Source organism: Cryptomeria japonica, chromosome 11, assembly GCF_030272615.1.
Source record: "Cryptomeria japonica chromosome 11, Sugi_1.0, whole genome shotgun sequence".
Classification (NCBI taxonomy): Eukaryota; Viridiplantae; Streptophyta; class Pinopsida; order Cupressales; family Cupressaceae; genus Cryptomeria; species Cryptomeria japonica.
In genome coordinates, this window is record NC_081415.1 from 600,518,698 (window position 1) to 600,539,653 (window position 20,956).

The following is a 20,956-nucleotide window of genomic DNA, read 5'->3' on the forward strand; positions in this document are numbered from 1 at the left end:
TATGTATTGTTTGATGCTAAGTGTATATATCTTACCCCACGTCGAATTTAAAACCCTTGCTTCCAATATGGAGTTTTTACAGTTAGAAACATATAGAAGATACTAGAAAATCAGTAAAGAATGCAGTACACTCTATTTAGATGGATACTGAAGAGAAAGGGAAAGATTCTGTATTCATTTGCAAAATTAAGGGAAAAAATAGCTGAAATGTATGAGTCATAGTTCTAAAACTCGCTGGTAACTTGCAGAACACACAAGCTAGAAATGCCCGGTGAGTAATTCATTAGAAACTAACCTGCTAGCAGAATTCTTTTATATTTTGATTTTTTTCAAATTTCTACTTGCTGTGGATTTCAATGATTTTTCAACAATTTTCTTTTCTATGTATTCACCAAATTCATTTCTTGTGCTTTTTGTTTTTCAACAGTATTTTAAAATCATTTAATTTTTTAAGTTTTGCTTATATTTTTTAATTTGCTGAGTTTTTTTTGAGTTTTGCCAAGCACTAATTTTTGGCTGCAGAGTATTATATGCTACAAATATTATAATCTCTGTTTTGTTTTAATTTTGCAATCGATTCACACTTGAAGAGAGTAGACAATGATGTTTATGTGATGAAATGAGCCGTTATTGAATGAGCTCTACACATTGATTTAAATTTTTAATGCCTAAAGCCTCTCCCAGTACAACCTAGGAGGAGCACTCTCCGTAATCAAAAGTGCTGTCAATCTTCCTGTCATATGTGATGCAGCCTCACTGTCCTCTCATATGTGATTGACAGTCTCATCTTCCTCTGTGCAAACTTCTATTGTAGATCAGATGAATGCACTGGTGCTTGATTTACTATTATAGTGATGATTATTTCTGTAGAAATTGTGATCAAGTTGGTGACTTCTAATGTGAAGGGCTCCTCAGAGTTTTCTGTTCTGTTGTCCTGATAACCTTGTGCTCTTGGTTATGTCTGTTGTCCTGGCCATGTTTTTGTTTCTGTGGCTATAATTTATCTTAATTCTTTTCGTTAAAATGATGGATCTATCTTTTTTTTCCATGAATTTGAAGATGAAAGTCAATATTTTTGGATAGAGTTACAAATTCCAAAATCTCTTGCCAGAGCTCTAGACATTCAATTTTCTCAAAGGTTTGGTTTTACATGGAATTGGACAAACAAGTTTCATCTTCAAAAGGCTTGCACTCAAGTCAGTGAAATTAAGATACTAGTCTATTTTGTTGTTTTATATTTGACTTAGTGGTCATATGTTCCTTGTTCCACATCTTTGACTTTATGTGTTTACAAAACTGATTGATGCTTTCTGTAGGAAGCTAATGTTCAAAGATTGGATGCATTTTAACATGTGACCGTAGTTGTAGTTTGCAAGTGGGGTCTTTAATATGTCAGGGAGAGCTTTGTGCATCTACTTGTCAAATGCAAACTATTTGGTTTGACTCAGACGAATTTATAACTCACAATTCTCTTGCAAAAGCTACAGACACAATTTTATGCAAAAGTAAGTTTGTTTATTACTTTATTAAATGAAATTCATTAGTTTCTTCTTCAAGGTTTTTGCATTCCCTTAAATGAAATATTATTCTACTTCTTTATTTCATATGTTTCTCGCCTTTTCATGTAGTTTGAGTGACATGTGTTTCTCATTCCATGTCATTGACTTTATGGAATGCTGTAAAACCTGATTGTTGCTTTCTATAGGAAGCTGACATGAAGACTGGATGCATAATAAATAGTTTTCTTGGGTCCAGTAGTTCTACTCTGGCTTTTTCTGTTAGCATTTTTTAGTGATTTGTCAAATGTGTTTTCTATTTATTCTGCATTTTTTAGATTGGTATTCAGAGGTTCACGCAAAACATCATTTGTTCTGGGGAATGGCTCACGTTCTTTCAGTTTGTAATGTTTCTAAGAAACATGTTATATAGGTGTTCTTAAAATTTGTTTGGAAGCTTGGATAAAACCTTTTCTAAGGAGTTCCTTGATTCGTTTTTCTACTGCATGTAGGTCCAAAATACTGACTCCCTTAAGGATCATTGGTCATTTGCCTCAAGTTCAATTTGTTGATAGACCTTTTTACGTGGTGACAGTAATGAGAGGGTCATCTGGAAAGATATGTTTCTGTTTGTTGAGTGATGGATTGAATTTGATGTCTATTATGGCTTCGTCTGTGTTTTCTCAGTTTTTTGCTAATTACTTCAAAGCAGTACTTTGTTTTTCTGGTGTCATTTTTTCTTTTGCTTAGATACTAATTTAATGTAAACAATTCTTGCCTTTGTATAGCTTCATCTTTATTTTTTTTTGAGTAGTGATTTGAATTATTGGGTGGGCTAGGGCATCATAGGTGCATGTACCATCACATCTTCTTGTCATTTGGACATCTATCCTTGTGTTGCGCTCCCTTTCAATTATCTAGTTCTAATACTTAAAATACGTGGTGTTCGATTGTTTGTTTGTTTGCTTCGGTGGAAATGTGTATCATTTAACTTCTCACTTTCAGAGGCCACATCTTTTCCATCTTAGGAAAATGCAATACATATGTTGCTAGCATTCATGCATAGAACAGAAGATTTCATAGTCTAAGTATTGGGGCTTCTATTTGCTTTATATTTGAGATGTCAAAGGACATATGATGCTTCATGTTCCATCGGAAATTTAGGTTTTAGATCTTTGATACACCATGTTCTTATGTAAGTTTGCCAGATCTAAATTTTGTTTAGTTTCTACTTTATTGTAGTCTAAGTTGTATTGTTCAATTTCAAATCACTTAGATTTTTCTAGGATTACTTTGGTCAAATACTATATGTCCAAAGTTATTCTGTATTTTTTTTTACACTTGAATGGTTGGCACACAAAATTTGTTTCGGTATATGTACTTTCTTATGGGCTTAGTGTGTTATGTCTTCATTTTTGGTAAAGTTCAATAAATTGACTAGGTCTTATCTATTTTCTAAATAAGAGTGACTCAAAATATTTTGAACTGTAAAAGAACGATGATGCTGGGGTCTGCAAAGAATCTATCAGAATTACGCTTCTGAGTTTTGTTACAAATTGGTTCATTGTCCTGGTAAGTAGCTGCATACCTAGTCCTTTGAGGATGGTTGTGGGGAGATTACTACCAGAGATGTTGATTTAGCGTGCCTGAATGATATCACATTCATTGTTTACAAATGATGTTCTTCTTTCTATGTCCAGTTTTGCTCTTTTCCAGTTGTTCCTCTGCAATATAAATGCTGTTCAAATCAGTTGTGTCATAAGCACATCACTTAGTTTTTAGACTATGTAATTGGTGTTTTTAGACTCCTATTGTAGGAGTGCTGAAACTTGCTGTTTCTTTGATACTTGCTGCTGTTCTTTCAGCTGGTTTGTAAAGTTTCTTTTGTTGAGACATGGACCAGCTAGGACTCGAACCTAGGACCTTCCATACGCTGCTGGAGTGCTCTACCACTGAGCTACTTGGACCAGTCCATCGTTGGTCCGGGTGTGGCTTATTTCCAACACCAACACCCCCCCTTAAGCCACACCTCTCGTGTGCTTGAGGCTCCTAGCCTGGACCTGGCTCTGATACCATGTTGAGACATGGACCAGCTAGGACTCGAACCTAGGACCTTTCATACGCTGCTGGAGTGCTCTACCACTGAGCTACTGGCCCCTCTTGGACCAGTCCATCGTTGGTCCGGGTGTGGCTTATTTCCAACACCAACATCTTTGATTCTTGTCAACGTTGTTCTTCCATCTCTTGAAGGAAGTTAGGAAGTCAAGTCTGTCCAAAGAGTATTACTAGTAATTCATACTGTACATTTGTTGCAGTGAAAGTTGTCTTAGCTATATTTGTGCCCTCATTCTAATATGTGATATGTGCATTTAACTTTTTAAGTTCTATTATAGACATTATTTTGTCGTCTACAAAATCATTTAGGAGTAAGCTTATTCATGGGAGGGGTATTTGGCTAATTTAATGACTCTGTTTTTAAATCTATACCATATACACATTCTCATTATACCATCCTTGTTTAACTTCATTCCTAGTGTGCCAAAAGGGGATATAGAAGGTGGTTGTAGCCTTCTTGCTTTTATTCATATAACTAAGTCTGTATGGGGTTATAAATGTTGGCTCTGTATTTGTTTATAATATTATTGATAATTAATATCTCAATGAGGTTGTAGCCTATTTGGTAACTCTGGGTGAAAATACCTATGAATTGAAATAATAAGGGTTTTAGTTTTTCTTACGTATGGGATTGTTGTGGTTCTTCTAAACATTTTTGATATAGACAACATACTGTTCTTTTTTTTCAATAATTGACTGAAGCGTAGGATATAAAGGGTATGGGAGGTCATCCTCATTATGGTAAGCATTTGTCTTTTACCATTGTAGGAATTGAAGGAGATAGTCTCTAGGGTGAATTAAAGTATTTTTCTTATATTTGCATTGATATGTAGGGATTGCATTGTACAAACCAATGCTTATCACATAAAATCTAGGTTATGATCAGATTGCTGGATTTGTATTTTTCTGCTGTTGGGGTTATAAGTGTTCCAAATATAAGCATCTTAATGGTCTTCTTTTTCAGCTTCATAAATATATCGTGCCTCAGATGGTTATTTAGCTTTTATGGAAAAAAAAAGATTAAAAGTTGGGTGTATAGTTCAAATCAGTACTAACTTTTAAGCTTTTAAGCTGTTGAACAATCTTGTAATGAAGAATAGTTTGGTTAGATGGAACTTCTCTAAAGGTTTATTAGTCACCTTTTGAGGTTGACTAATTCAGTTTTCATGTTTGGGCACTGTTGTTTTATTTCAATTTGCTAATGGTTTTCCAGCATTAGTTTTTCATTGTCATTCTCTCATCTCATTAATTCCTTGAAGCATTTTGCCTTTCTTGGGTATTTTATCTTTTAGACTTCTTGTAGGATCTGACTAAATCTCTTTTTAAGGTAGTTTTAGAATTTTAGTGGCTGGGTTCTTTTTTAATTGAGGGCTGAATGATGTAAGGTTGGAAGGTTTAAAGTCATGTACAGATTTGAGAGTTTGTCTATTTTCAGAAGGTCTAAAGTCGTGTACAAATCTGAGATTTTGCCTATTTTCAGAAGGTTTGGTAGTTCAGCAGACAGATTTTGTTGTTTCAGTAGTCTTTCATGTTACTTTTTACTACAAGTGATAAGCACAGCGTGTAGGCTTGTACAAGGTCATTTGATGTTTAAATCTATTATTGATAGCAGCTTTAACATTCTCCACTTGTTTAGAGGATCTTGGGGATTAGTTTTTATTGTTGCTTGGCTGCTACTTTGAGGTGTAAGATAATACAGGTTTATCTATTTTAGTAATTGTACAATTTTGAAAGTAAAGATGGATTTGTTTAACTCATGTTTAATAGGGTAATCAAAGTTTCCATTTGAAGTCCTGTTGGTTTGCCTTAATAAACCTCGTTGTTTAATGATTGTTTCATTTCTTTTTTTCTGGCATTCCATTGCTTTTGCCATACTTTTCGACTGGCTATGAATTTATGTTTGCATGGTTTCACTTGGTCTTGTGTGGCTTCCAAAAGTTTTGAATTCATATGGCTTTTATATGGTCTGCATCATTAGTGCAAGGTTTTCTTCTAAGTTAGTTTATGTGGTTGTTTGGAATGGTATTCAGTTGTTGGAAGGAATTTTTTTCTCATTTTTGATACTATTCTATTTCTAATAGATTTCTTCTTGATATCTACACAATGCAAAAAATGAAATGAACCAAAATTTGGAAACAAGTTCTAGAATTTTCAAAAGAAAATCCGAAAATTTGGATCAAAGATGGTCTGAAAATCTGTAAAACAAATTTCAAGAAACCAAAAACAATAAAATTCTTTGCTGATACCTCCGGTACACAAAATAATCAAGCTCTCAGGCAAGTCATCCCTAATTCTCAATTCAAATCAATCTTCGGTGTTTTAAACTTTTAAGCACTTGTTCAGCTAGTCTGCATAGCTGAGAAATATAATTTATTGAAATTTCATGGTGTAGGAAGCTTGATTATGATACGCTGAATCCTCAGTTGTGCCTGAAAAAGTACATGCTGAAGCTGTAACAGTCTAGAAATAACATGTAGCACAATTTCTTGAATTGGCTGAAGACTGTCAATCTTGTCAACAATAGCTTCAAAGTTTGAAGTGCATCATAAATTTCGATTCATGGAGGGAATTATAGAGCTCCAAATCTGTTCCACTTAAGCAAATAAGTCTAGTGCCTCTCTTGTAATTTGCAGAGAAGCTTTATTAATAAATTTGTATTTCACTTCAGACCTGGCCATTCTGCTTTCTTGCAAACCTTTGTAGATTAAGCCCCTGAAAGTGCTGCAAGTGTGATTTCAATATTACCAACATTGGGGCCATCATTTTCAAGCTCAATAAAGCAGTTGTATATGCTTCCTTTTTCTCATGTAGACATAGCCTTTGAATTGGGGTACATGTAGCATTTATTTGGACAATGACTCATGTACTTTTTTCCCTCCTTTGTGATGCTTCATTCCTAAGGAATTCTCCAACAAGAAGCAACCAAACTTTAACAATAATTTTTTGTTAATCTCATGTTTGTACAGATCATTACTAAGGTCTGGATCTTTGTCAACAATTTTATATGTTGATCTACTTGCACCCTTGGTCATGGATTTTGTAGCAAATTTTCAAATCTGAATAACCACCTTCTTTTATCTTCTACATAATTGATAAAGTCAATGCCCTTAACAGAATCTCTAGATGTCTGAGCTCATGGGTTTCGCAACAGAATATTAAGTTCCTATAATCACCTCCTTCAACCTTCTACAGAAACTCAATATTCTGAAAACAATGCTCTCTAATAGAATCTCTAGCTGTCTGAGTGAATGGGCTTTGCACAAAATATCAAGTTCCTATAACCATGTCCTTCGATCTTCTGTACAAAGCTCGATATATTCTGAGAACAGTGCTCTCTAATAGAATCTCTAATCATCTGAAAACAATGGGACTGCCGAGGGTTCACCCACAAATCCAAGAAAGTGGGCTCTTAAACTAATGAAATCTAAAATATGAAATCATGAATCTGGAAAATTTTCAAATCAAAATATGATATTTCTGGAAACAGAGAATGATAAAAAATTCCAGAAAAACAAACTTGTAGAAACATGAAACCGTATGAATTTGTTCTACTGTGATAATCAAACAAAACAACAGTAAGGTCCACCCAATTCAAACGAAAAATTAATTTTTGGTGTAGTAAATAGTTGTTCAGCTGGGTCACATAATTTGCGTAAGAAAGGTTTTGTTTAATCTTATTATATCCTCCTAGAATAAGCTTATTTTTTTGTTAATATTCAATATTCTATCTTGTTGAGAGTTCTCTTAATGAAATGTATTGAGCTCACTGCAAAACAAAATTAAGACAACAGAAACATGTATGTGGCCTTTGATGTTCATTTCTGAGTATGTTGGGATATTATGGCTCCCTAATTTGAGGCTTTAACCAAGTTGCCTCTTGCGTTTGTGAGTAATAACTGGCTTGAAGATCAGATTATTGTGTATGAAGTGCCAACATGCCACACACAAAAGCATATTAATATATGCACATAGGCTGACCAAAAAAACTGACCTGAAGGCCATACATAGAGAGAGAAAAAGATGCTGTAAACTCTAATAATAATAATAATAATAATAATAATAGTAGCTGGAAATCAAAACATTTGCTACAGGCGTAAGGATGGATTTCACTGAATTAGAATCATTAAAGCAGTGAATTAGAAATCAAAGTACCAAAGCAATGCCTACATTGCTCATTGTTTACAAGCCATGTTGCCAGTTTTGGTTTTGGATCTTGATTTGGGTTTGCAGATTTGATTCATAGATCCAGGTAAAACATTTAAAAAGCATAAACATATTATCTATATATTTGCAGCCTAAGAGAAGGAATATTAGAAACAACAACATGTTTCTTAGTACTTTTTATTACAAATATTATTGTACAGTATGATATATATTGATTGATTGATTGGTAACATGAAAACTTTTAGTTTGGTGAGAGTGTCTTGAGGCCACAAATGGGGGACCTCATCTCCAGCATAAATGCATTTCATTAACACTAATAGTCCAAACCTGTGGGCTTAGTATCTGGGTAGAGGCACAAAGTCCGCAAGCACACCAGTCCAACAAGGTTTTGAAGCACTTAGTCACCTACATGAATGCGAACAGCTTCAACTTGAATGTTCAAACCTGCAAGCACAATGGATCAGTGAGGGCACAATGCCAACGATCACAATGGCCTAGTGGGGTTTTGAATGTTGGTGGCTACAACAACAATGCCATGATTTAACCATTGCACTATGCCATGCACGACCATAATATTGTAAATATTAAATATAATAATAATATATAAATATAATATTTAACAAAAAAATTAATATTAATATTTGTGGTTGCCTAACGCACCAAAATGGATCCTAAATCTGGTTTGTTCTGGACCTGGATCTGGCTGGACAAGCCACGGATCAGGTGACATAGTTTATAACTTATAAGCACTAGTTTCTTGTCATAAACATGCAAAAGTCTCTTCTTCCTCACTGGTCCTGTCTGTGTAGTTGAGAAAGTGATAAGAGAAATCATATTGGTGTCATCTAATGACAAATAGTAGGTCAGTGGGACTCAAAGAGTACATTCAATCGCAATAGACAACACTAGGGCAAATGAGACCCTAGATTATGAAAAGTAAATAAATAATCAATATGTATTAGTTATTTTTGTCTGATTGGTTGGTCAAAGACAGCAGGTTGGGCAACAGGTTTTAGCAAATTCAAGATAGGAATAAATTCACTAGGTTCCAAATATTAGGGGATTTTTATAATCGATTATGACAACAATAACCTAATATAGACGTACTAGAGTAAATGATACCATAGATAATGAAAAGAATATTAACATTGCTATATTTTTATTAATTTTTTTCTTGTTGGCTGGCTGACAGCAACAGGTTGTTCAACAGGTCATGTAAATATTAATAAATTAATTACTAATGAGGCTTCAGATATGATGGAATTTATATGTCAATTATAACAACAAAATTGGTCAGCACATCATAGAAATGATAATGCATTCATTATGTTCCAAATGCTATTGGATTTATGTGTTAATTTAACAATGGTACCCTAAAACGTGTCAGATGTGATATCATAATTCAAATAATGAGATTATTATATTTTATTCTGTAATGCTTTGCATGCTTATGGAGGCAAGCTTTCTGTTGATATAAACAGTTTATACCTCCAAGGATCTCATACACCATTCATTTATTCATTAATGTAAACTAAGTGAAGATAAACTCTTTGCAAGATCTTGTTGAAGCAAGCATCTAGGATTTGTTAAAGAAAAATCAATCCAGTGTTATCCAAGCAACTGAAGTGTAGTGTTTCCTTGCAGGATGTTGCATCAAAGATAATGTCCTTTTCACAACAAGGACCTCGTGCAGTTTGCATCCTTTCAGCAAATGGTGCCATTTCTAATGTGACACTTCGTCAACCTGCAACTTCTGGTGGCACTTTGACATATGAGGTTTGATATAATGTTATTAGTTTGTACTTTATCTTTCTGTTCATTGTAATAGATCTGCTAGCTCATTTATTTGTAGGTTCTTTTCTTATTTCTGTTACAGTAGTCTTCATTATGATCAATATTTATTTGTTGTGCCATTGCTGGTTTCTCAATGCACTCTTTGTAAGTGGTAATTATTCATTCACAAAAGTATTTACACATTATGCATTATAGTATTACTAATTATTACAGAAATCGAACACATTAAGATTAGTAAGATATTTATCAATTAAGAAAGAAGCAAAATCTTTGGTATATATGATTCCAATGAAGGATGACAAACCACATTCTCAATGTGGAATAAATAAAAGAACATTCTAGAAGGAAATAAAACATAAAGTATATCCTAAAGTCAAAACAACTTTATTAAAACCTACAACTAATATTATAACTAATTGACCATTCCTAAATAATAATTACTTTAAATAATAATTACTTTAGTGCCCTCACATAATGACCAATCTACTAACTACAGCAAGCTTATTGCAAAATTTTACAAGTTTATCAGGACCAAAGATTTGATAAAAATGTTTGTAGTTTGATCTTCTACTAGACAATAATGCAACATAATAGGTCCATTTTCAACAAGATGTTTGATGAAGTGACAATGTATTTCCACATGTTTGGTATGCTCGTGGAAGATTGGATTTTTGACAAGTTTGGGCACCCCTTAATTGTCACATGAGAAGGATGTTTCAGTTTTTTGGCATCCTCATGTCTAAAAGCATCCTTTGAAGCTAATTTGCCTCACATGTTGCTTTTGTTGCCCCTTGATATTTTAATTTTGCTTATGTTGAGGAAAGAGCTGCTGCATGTTGCTTCTTGCTGGTGTTATGGTAAATCGATGTTCTATTAAACAATAGAGACGAAAGCTCTATATAAAGAATTTACAAGAGACAATGTTTTAAAAGAAACAATTGTAAACTGAAGCTGAAAATAGAAACTAACTAAAGACGACTAAGATGACTAAGATGACCATTAAAGAAACATTACAATATTCTAATATCCTCCCTTAATGGTCGTTGTTCTAACTACCTAGAGAAAAACAAAGAAGGCTGTTCCCTTCTTCTCAGAACATTTTGCAACATGAGCCTACCACTGACCCTATCACTGAGATGAGCCTGCCATTGACCCTCCCAGAACCTAGAGAACTTCTGGATAACACAAATTGTCCACAAAATTTTGTAGATGAGATTGAAGCCCCAAAATAAACTGCAAGAAGCCACAATTTTTGAGGAAAAAATCGCCAAACCCAAAATCTAAAATTACAAAGCATCGTTTTTTCGGAAAAATGGGTAAAAACCCTAAGATAGGAACACCTGCACCCATGATTTTTGAGGATAAAATAAGGCAAAACCTAGAATCCCATGCAAACATTGCGAATTACAGATGACCAAACACGATTTTTTGAGGTGAAAAATTGATCAAAACCCATGACATGGATCAAAATACAAAACCTTGCTTTTGAAGAAAAACGGTAAAACCCTTTTACAAAATGACTTTTAAGGCAAAAAATGGCACAAAACCCACAATAATTTTTTTATGGACATATTATAAAACCCTCCCAAAATTTTTTAAGGGAAATAATTTTTGTAAAACCCATCAGAAATTTGTTTAAGGAAAAAATTAGAAAAAACTCCACCAATAATTTTTAAAGGGAAAAAATTATAAACCCATGCAAAATTGTTTTAAGGAGAAAAAATTATTAAAAAGCTTGAAATAATTATTGCATGTCTTGTGAAAAATGCAAAACAAATAATTGATCACACCTTAGCACAGCAGTAAAAAACTGAGGAGGTTGCGGAACAAAAAAAACAGGCGCTGAAAACAGAAAGACACGAAAATTGCACCGTCACCGCCATTGTCGCAAAAGGAATGGTGGAAAAAAACATGAAACAAAACACTTTAAGAGCGCACGTAGAACATAAAAAAAGACAGGCGCAAAATGGAGGTCACGTGGAATAGAAAGCTTGCCGTCAAGATTGAAGAATGCTGCGTATGCACAGTAGAATCTTCGAACTGAAACCCTCGACGTGCAGGTATTGTGACGCAAAAATGTGAAAACGCCACCCAAAAACCTTCAACTCGTGAACATGCAAATAGGAAGATGTAGAAACCCTTAGAGCCATCGCAGGAACAAAAATCACTAACAAAAAATGCACATGAAAAGCGACGCCCACAAAACATCGACCAAAGAAGATGCGAAATGAAAACCAAAAGCGTCACGAAGAGAACTTGTCGGACGATTTGTAGAGACTAGAAATCCCGATGCTCATAGAAACCTGTAAAAAATCACGAGCCCAAAATTGCGATTTTTGACACCAAAACGGGTTACAAATTTTGCACTAGAAACCCTCAAAAATTGCAGAAGCTTTACAATTTTTTTCAAAAACCCTTGAATTTGAAAAAGGAATTCCCAAAATCTTGAGCCCTCCCATGAGGGAGTTAGACCCAGACAACCGACTCTCGCTCGGATACCATGTTATGGTAAATTGATGTTTTATTAAACAATAGAAACGAAAGCTCTATATAAAAAAATTACAAGAGACAATGTTTCTAAAAGAAACAATCGTAAACTGAAGCTGAAAATCGAAACTAACTAAAGATGACTAAGATGACCATTAAAGAAACATTACAATATTCTAATAGTTGATTTGTGTAGTTGCACTCGTGCCATGGCTAAAACATATCTAAAAGTGATTTTTCTTTCATCTAGAGAACTTGTTCAATTTGAATCTGTATTTCCACATAGCCTAGGGTCTTTGCTTTTGTGGAGTAGAATGTGAAAGTCAAGTGTCCCTTTCACATTCTTAATACTCTCTTTGTTGCAGTCCAGTGTTCTATCGTTGGTGTTGTCATGAATTTAGAAATGAAATTTATAACATAGCTCAAATCAAGTCTATTGGTAGTAAGATATATTAGGCTCCCTGCTAGTTGCTTGTAGGTGGATTTGTTAAGACTTGTAGAGTTAGTTTTTGTTGAATTCTTCAACCATTTCTCCATAGGTGTAGATGAGATTTTGCAATTTGTTATTTTGACTTTGTTGAGTAAACTTTTGGCATACAGAGCTTTTTTTAGTTGACATACAAGACACTCATTCCTTGTAACTCGCAAACCTTGTGTTTGATACAACACTTCCTCCTCCAAAGCTTAATCAAGGCACTTTTTACATATATTTAATGGTCTATCTAGAAAGACTATGTTGCCATGTTTAGGACTAGTCAGATAGTGCTCATTTTTGTTGTAGGAGCAAAGGTCTCTTCATGTTCAATGTCTTTTTGTGAAAACCTTTTTGCAACCAATTGAGCTTGTACTTTTCTAGTGTATCATTTGCCTTGCACTTTACCTTGTACACCCATTTGTAGCCAATGGGTTTTTCCTTGGTGGAAGATTTGTGAGGTCCCAAGCCTTATTTTTCATAAGACTCAGGTTCAGTTTTCATGGCCTTTTTCCATTTAGGTTTTTCTTTTGCAGCAAACACTTGTGGCTCATAAACTCATTGAATATTGACCTTGAGAGAAAAGTTGACTATTTTCCTCTTGCTCTTGCCTCTTGATGATCATCTTTTGATAATTTCACTAACCCGAACATCTCCAATGGCATTTTGCCACCACTTTGGTCTTTTGTTAGGATCCTCTTCATCCAAATTATTGTTGTCACCATGAGTTGGGCTATCTATATTTCTGTCGTTTGAATTCTGATAGAGGTTGTCATCAATAGATTCTTAACCTATTATTTGCTTGGGGGATTCTTCATGCTCAAAATCCTCCTTGCCCTTCAGGTGGAGCTACTCAATGTTGAACACTTGAATCCTTTGCCATAATAGATTGTTCTTTAGTGCTTTTGGACTTTGGAGAAGTTTGGAAAGGTTCAATTTCTTCATCAACATTTTGATTGAATTTCAATTGATTATTGTCAACATCAACCAACCAATAAGCCTTATGAGTGTTGTTGTATTGACTCATGAGTACATCTCCCTAGTTCTCTTAGGCCAACTGAAAGAGTAGGATAAATTGAGGTGCTTATACCACTAATTCTGAAGTGTATTGATGTCTGATGAAGTCTTGGTTGCCAATGCATGTTCCACCTATCCAATGTCAACTAGCCTATATAGTCCACGATCTTCTACACCAAGAGCAATAGTATTTTTGGTCTTTTTGTCAACAATGTAGCATTTGTGGTTGTTAAAGGTGACATTTAGATAAGAACAATGTCTTGTAATTTGATTCACTAAGAGTAGCTTAAGCTCCATTCTCAGTACATAGTACACATCGAGAAAAAATAGCATTTCCCCTCTAGAGGATATATGCACATTTCCTTTGTTTTTGATTAGGAAAAAACAAGTTTTGTGGGGACTCGAAACCCCATACAACAGGTTGCGAAGGGATCCGAAACCCTCAGATTTTACCAGGATCTGGAACCCACAATACTACGTTGCCAAAGAGTACAAACATTGAAAATCAGTAGCCCAAACACAATTGAACAGACAAACACCAACCAAACACCAGCGCAGCCACAATCAAATAGAGCCAGCCAAACAATCAAGAGATGGCCAATACAAATCAGGCTGGCTACACCATCAAGGCTACAACCTCAAACTATAGCTCTTAAAAGAAAAGGACGAGGGTTTAACAGGCACCCTCAGCCAAACAACGGCGATATTCCCAGCTCCCTCAACCTGTGACAAAAACTCCAAGCAGCTAAAAGCTAGCCTAGACCTTAACCAAAAACAGCCACAGTCTATACTAGGCCCTTGAAAACTATCAACATCCAGCCAGACAAGAAAACACAATAAAAGCATCAAGAGTTGAACTAGATCATGAGATTTTTGAAAGGCTCCCCTAACCTTCGAAATGGGTTTTGTAATGGCTCCCAAAACCACCAGGATGAAGCCAACAACCTCAAAGCTTCTGATAGTCGCACCTCTAATAACAAAGCATCTATCCACCTCAATAGGATAGGAACCCACCCCAATGGGGGCTGAAAGGTAGGAAACCATCATTAGAGAGAACAAAGCTTCAAACCACGGATTAAAGTCCAGCAACCAAGAGATGGAATCACAACGTATTGCTAAACAGCTGGGTTTTAAGAAGGCTCCCAGAACCACATGTTGAATAAGAGGCCTAAACCAGCCCAACTCCAAGCAGCTAAGCATAACCAAAATCTCCACCTCTACAACAATCAACCAACTGGCCTCTACAAACAGGTCATCACCAGCCATCCACCAGCACCATCCAAACTTCACCGCAAAACCCAACTCCACCTCTATAGGAGGGAGGCTGTCTCCAATACCATCCATCCCGCCTTCGAAGAAGGAAGGGCCACCTCAATAAGGAAAACTAGAGAAAACCCATGCTGCAGAGAGAGGGCAGGCCAAAAGATACTGCAAGCAAGAACACGGCTGGACCCAAGAAGACAGCCCCTCAACAAATCTTCAACTGAACACCAATGCACATTTCCTTTGTTGACCATCATGTACTCCCCACAATCAAAGATACTGAATCATTGCAAACAATATATTGCAGGAACCAATTTTGCCAGTTGGTGAAATGATGTGATGCTCCTGAATTTATGTACCATGTAGATGACTTGGACTAATTTGTTAAACTTTTGGCCATAGAAGCATAGAATGCTGACTTCTCTGAATGCTTTGTGATATTAGCCATCTCCAATGCTTCTTCATATGACCTATCTAAGTTGTCCTTGTTCAAGACTTTTAGGAAGCATTTCATTTCTCACAGATAACTTGATCAACATGACTGTTTTTTGTCACACTCATCAAGCTTATCTTAGTCTTTATTTGCAGTGGCCAGATTGGAATCTTTACCAAGGACAATATTTGTGAAGCATCTATGCACAAAAATAGTTAACATACGTTGCTTCCACATATTATAATTTTTACAAAAGAATTTTATCTATCTTCTAACATGATATTGGGTAAGGAGGCCATTTAGACTATTCTTTTCTCCCTCAACCTGTAGTTTTAGAGTAAGACAAAAATACCCTGTGAATTTTACTGCAGCAAATCAATCGAATAAACAAATGCCTCACTGTTGACTTTGGAATCTCACAAAACCCTTTCATTGTAACCTGCAAATCTGGCAAGGAAATCTATGCCCTTAAAATAATTTGGAAAAGAAATTGGCTGCAGCAGAAACTCTAGTTGTAGCCACAAAAAAATTATGTGATTTTTTGTGCCCTAGCTGCATTCGGCGGAGAAATATTCAACAAAATTATTTGATTTTCATCCAGAAAATTAGGTCACAATACTTTAGAAGAAACGATTTGTTTTTCGCGGATAAAAAATGTGATTTTCATGAAAAAAAATAACTTGAAATTTTGCTGGCCATGATTTCCACCTTGGGAGATGCAATTTTCTGCAGCAAAAAATGATGCATGGTCCCTGGATGATTGGCATGATTTGCAGCATAATGCCAATGAATTTTCTAGAAAAAAAACTACATGATATAAAAATAATATGCTATGTGATCTTTGTTGGAACAAATCCACAATTTTATAGAAATATGTTGTGTGATTCCTGTTGGAACAAATCTGTGATTCAATAATTTTCAGCATGCGATCCCCTAAAAATGATGCAATTTGGTACATATTTGACATACGAATCCTTCTGGCTTTTTACTGTTCCATGCTAGTGATTCCCCAAATTGTCTTTTTGGCCAGTAGCAGTCCCTAAATCTTCACACCACCCTCACAGTTTTTGTGGCTCTAGCTGACCTTTGATACCATATTATGGAAATTGAGTACATAAAGATTACCAAGAAATTACAATAAAGGACAATAAACCACATTATAAATGTGGGATAAATAATGGAATATTTAGAAGGAAATAAAACACAAACTTTATCTTAAGGTCGGGATGATTGGGAGACCCAATTTCAAATCCCAAAGGAACATCTAATGTGGAATTATACTTTGGGACTCTTGGTCTTCCATAGTTGACATTTAGTGTGGAGGTGGTTTCTAGTGTGGTTGCTTGAAAGGAACTAAAATTTATCTCATGGCTGTGCTCACAAGAGCTTGTATTGGTCTTATGTTGCTGCTTGTATGAGTAGAATATTTGTCAACAATTAGCAATATAAAAAAAGAAGTTAGAATGACTTTATTAATACCTATGATTAATAATTAATTGACCATCACTAAATACTGATTACTTTAACACAAATTTAGAAGTTACAAAGATTTTTTTTCTTGTTTGCCCAACTTTTAGAACTTCCATGTCATATTTTCAAATATGCGTGCAAACTGAATATATATGATTCAGTGTTCCAAGGGGATGTGTCCCCTATATCCGAGCAGTATCCCAGGTACTTGTGGACTTTGGAGGGAATGTCCCCTCCATATCCCTTGTTTTGAGAGGGGGCTGTAGAGAAGGGGGAGGGGGATGTACCCAAGATCTACTAAAGTTAAAAGATGGACGTCATATGGGAGTCATATAGTATAGAGGAAGGTCAACGTGAATGACATCTTGCTAACCCTTAGGATACAAATCATGTACAAGTTTACTAGACAAATTATAAACATGGTCTACGTTGACCACTGAAAGGTGGTCAGAGAAATAGAGTATTGTGTATTCTTTTACAAGGATGTGCATATTTTATTGAACTATAAAGTGTTGCAGATTTTACAGAATACAAATTGTTTCAGAAACCTTCTTTAAAACAACTTACGGAAAAAACAAGCAAGAATTCATCTAAAAATAAAATTGAGATGTCCATTTGTTACCTTGCCTGCTATCATAATGATAAACTTTACATTTTCAATTATACTAATTAGAATAGTTTAAATCAACTCACTGCATGACGGAGTGTCTCTGATACATTCAAACCCAATTCAGACATGCACCCGCTCCTTCTGCTACATCCATGTTTTGTGAAATTTGGTTGTATATTTTTTCTTTTTGATAGAGCCAATTCCAATGTTACACAAGACAACATGCTGATAAGTTCGACACGATAGATCATAATTAAAAGTTGTTATATATGATCTTCTTCCTCTTCTTGGTATTGATTTGTGAAATAGAAAATAATATGCCGGCTTACTTTTGGAAGCTGATAAATTGATGATTGAGCTTTGCATAATCATACACCAATGAAGTATGGACTTGTATTTGCAACTCTAGCAAGAGTAACTTGTTCAAATTCTTGCTAATGCTTGCATAAAGGATATTCCATGAAGTTAAAAAATGCATTTTGATAATCGAGTAGCTACTCTTAGTTTATCATTCAAAAGTGGCTTGATCATTCAGTTTTAGTGATGCAGCTGAGAGCATAGATGGACTACTTGCCGAAAACTCGGGCCCGATTTTTGAAAAACTCGAGAGTTTTTTCACTTGGCGAGTATGTATGACTTTAACTCGCAGAAGAAACTCGCCGAGTTCTTAGGAAAAACTCGCTGAGTTTTTGGTGAGTTTTTCACAAAAACTAGGCGAGTTTCCAGGAAAAACTCGGCTGCATTAAAAAAAAGGCCCAAACATGTCAAAAATTATCGAATTTTTTTTTTCAAGTCAATCTCATTCTCTTCATCAGAAAATATACATGAAATATAACATTTAAGTATAAATATGTCTTTTTCCTTTCTTATACTTTAAGTTATATTTTATGTATATATCGACATGATGTTTGAGAGTGGTTTCAGATCTCTAGGAGTTATAATGCAAATTCTAGGTTTTAGAAGATCTTTTAAATTTTCAGACAGTCAAATTTCAGTAATCAGTAGGCTCCTATTAGCATTCTCTCGCGCTCTCTATCTCACTCACTTTATCTGTCCCTAATTTTAGACCTATCTATCTCACTATCACTCTTCCTCTATCCCCCTCTCTACCACTCCCATCTCACTCTCTCCTCTCTCCCCCAAGATCTAGACCTATCTCTCTACCCCTCTCTTTTGCACCCTCTGACCCTTGCAAGGGGTGCTACCCTCAACCTAATTTAATTTTGCAGATGCTTGGTGGCAAAGTTGGGGTGGAAATACCCCAAATCTCAAAAATTTTGTTCTCAGAATCTTATGTCAGCCTTGTAGTTCATCCAGTTGTGAGTGCAATTGGAGCTTGTTTAAGGCCATCCACACGAAGAAGAGGAGCAAGTTAGCCCAAAAATGCCTCAATGACCTTGTCTTTGTGCAATATAATCTTTGGTTGCGCATAAGGAAGGTAGAGGAAGCACCAACTGGTCCAATTGATTTGGATGATATAGATCCTTACATTGATTGGATAGTGTAGGAGCAGCCTCATTGTTTACAGAGGATGACATCAATGATTTGGAGAGGCAAGCTACGGAGGAGGAAGGGGGTGGATGTGGTTTCACACTGGATGATATTGAGGAGGATGAGTCATTGCCAATGCCAGGTGCAGCTAGAGGCAGAGCTACATCTAGGATGGAGGATGAGCCATAGCTTGAGCCATTCATATCGAGCGAGGAGGCACAATCACACGGCATGCCCACAACAGATTTCTAGGACTAGACCCTTTAGTTCTACCTCTCCCCTACTAGAGCTGGGAAGAGGAAGATGTAATTGTATTGATGTATTTACTTTTAGTTCTACAAAAACTATTTACTATTTTGCTTCTAGCCATCAGCATTCTTCATTAGGATGCGATTTTGTACCCACTTTGCATTTAAATATATCTAGACTCAGCTTGTTTCTTTTGTGTTCTCATTTATTGACTCATTGGATGCAACTTCTCATTGAATTTTGCAAAAAAATGCATTTCTAATTAAATTTAAGCAATTTTTTAAGTTCCTGGGTTTTTTGCCGAGTTTTTTTTTGGGCCTTGGCGAGTTTTTGGTTTTGGCGAGTAGTTCAACTATGGCTGAGAGTGACTCCAAAAGGCATTCCTTCTAACTAATATAATTTTTGCCCTCCACTTTTCCTGCTTTCTTCAGTTTGGCTTCGATTAACGTTTATTTTGAATCTCTGTCCATGTCTCTTGCACCAGAGTGCACATAATATATATTATAAACAGAAACCAAATATGTTTTAGTTCAACCTAAAAGCTCTAAAATGTGATATTAGTCACTAATTATGGTTATCCTATTTCATTGTTTGTTGTTGCAGGGTCGGTTTGAAATACTTTCATTATCAGGCTCATTTTTGCTCACAGAAAATGGTGGTGCACGCAGTAGAACTGGTGGTCTGAGTGTTTCCTTGGCAAGTCCTGATGGTCGAGTTATTGGAGGAGGAGTTGCTGGAATGCTAATGGCAGCAAGTCCGGTGCAGGTAGTATTTTGAAGTACATTATATAGTAAGTTTCAATCTGTAATTGAATTTAGTTTTGATTCATGCAGATTGCATGGTATGCAGGTGGTTGTAGGGAGCTTCATTTCAAATGGTCAGAAGGATCATGCTAAGCCAGCTAATGCTGAGACTTCCATAGGCATGGCACACACAGCTGTTTCTGGAGTACCTACAGTTGCTATACCAATTTCTCGGGCACCTATGAATGAGAACTACGGAGGTCCTGGTAGTCCTCCATTTAATCAAAAGATTGGCAATTCACCCGCAAATAATACTTCTCAACAAACAACTCACAATGTGACCCCCTTTCAATCAATGGCTTGGACAGGTTCACATTCAACAGGAGAGGCAAAGCATAACACTGATATCAACATATCTTTGCCTGGAGGGTAATTTAATGAAGGACTATTTTCCTACAGCAAGATTTTGTCCCGTTTTATAAGATTATTGATCTGACTAAGGAGTGTAAAATCTGGATGGGATAAGTTAACGGTTCATTCTGATTGCTGCATAGAGTTCATCAACCTGTCCAGATTAAAGTTTCAAACTGACCAATACAACTAAGTAGCCTCTCAGAACAGATGCAAGACTGCTGAGTGCTGTCTCTACTGTTTTGATGCAGGCTATATGACTCGATTCTACTTTCATGCTATTGCCCGATTCTTCAAAAATTGTTAATTAATGCTCTTCAAGAGTTGCTTTGTCATCTGTCAGGCTCTGCACATCCGTGCAGTCTTGTATGATGTGTAGCCTAGCATTTATTCTAATTGGTAATGCTGGTAATTCATGGTTTAAACCTTCTTATTCTAACTTAGACCTGAATTTCATGTGTCATTGATTTCCTTGTACAACATTTGCTGACTTGTTTTAATAGAAATGATTTCTGGAGGGTGCCCATCTCTTTTTTTGTGAAATTGGCAGTGGAATGCTTGATTCCAGTGAGAGAAACTCACTCAGTTATCTACAGTGCAAACATAAATCTGCCTAGATTTCAGATAGGTATTTACTATTTTGTGAAGATAAATGATTAAAAACTTGATGGATCATTTGTAAGGGTTGAAGTTGTTTTGGATGATATAATGTTTCAGACTTAGTTTGATTAATGATGTCCA

General features: G+C 35.6%; 1 protein-coding gene across 1 annotated transcript in view; it reads left to right on the top strand.

Annotated features, from left to right (window-relative positions):
• Positions 1 to 20,739, top strand: part of LOC131038274 (AT-hook motif nuclear-localized protein 10) — a 29,164-nt gene extending 8,425 nt beyond the window's left edge. The window contains exons 3-5 of the mRNA XM_057970614.2: positions 9,420 to 9,551; positions 19,665 to 19,826; positions 19,911 to 20,739. Coding sequence (XP_057826597.2) covers positions 9,420 to 9,551; positions 19,665 to 19,826; positions 19,911 to 20,237 — 621 coding nt within the window. The 3' untranslated portion in view covers positions 20,238 to 20,739. The remainder of the gene's footprint in view (positions 1 to 9,419; positions 9,552 to 19,664; positions 19,827 to 19,910) is intronic.
• Positions 20,740 to 20,956: the final 217 nt, after the last annotated feature.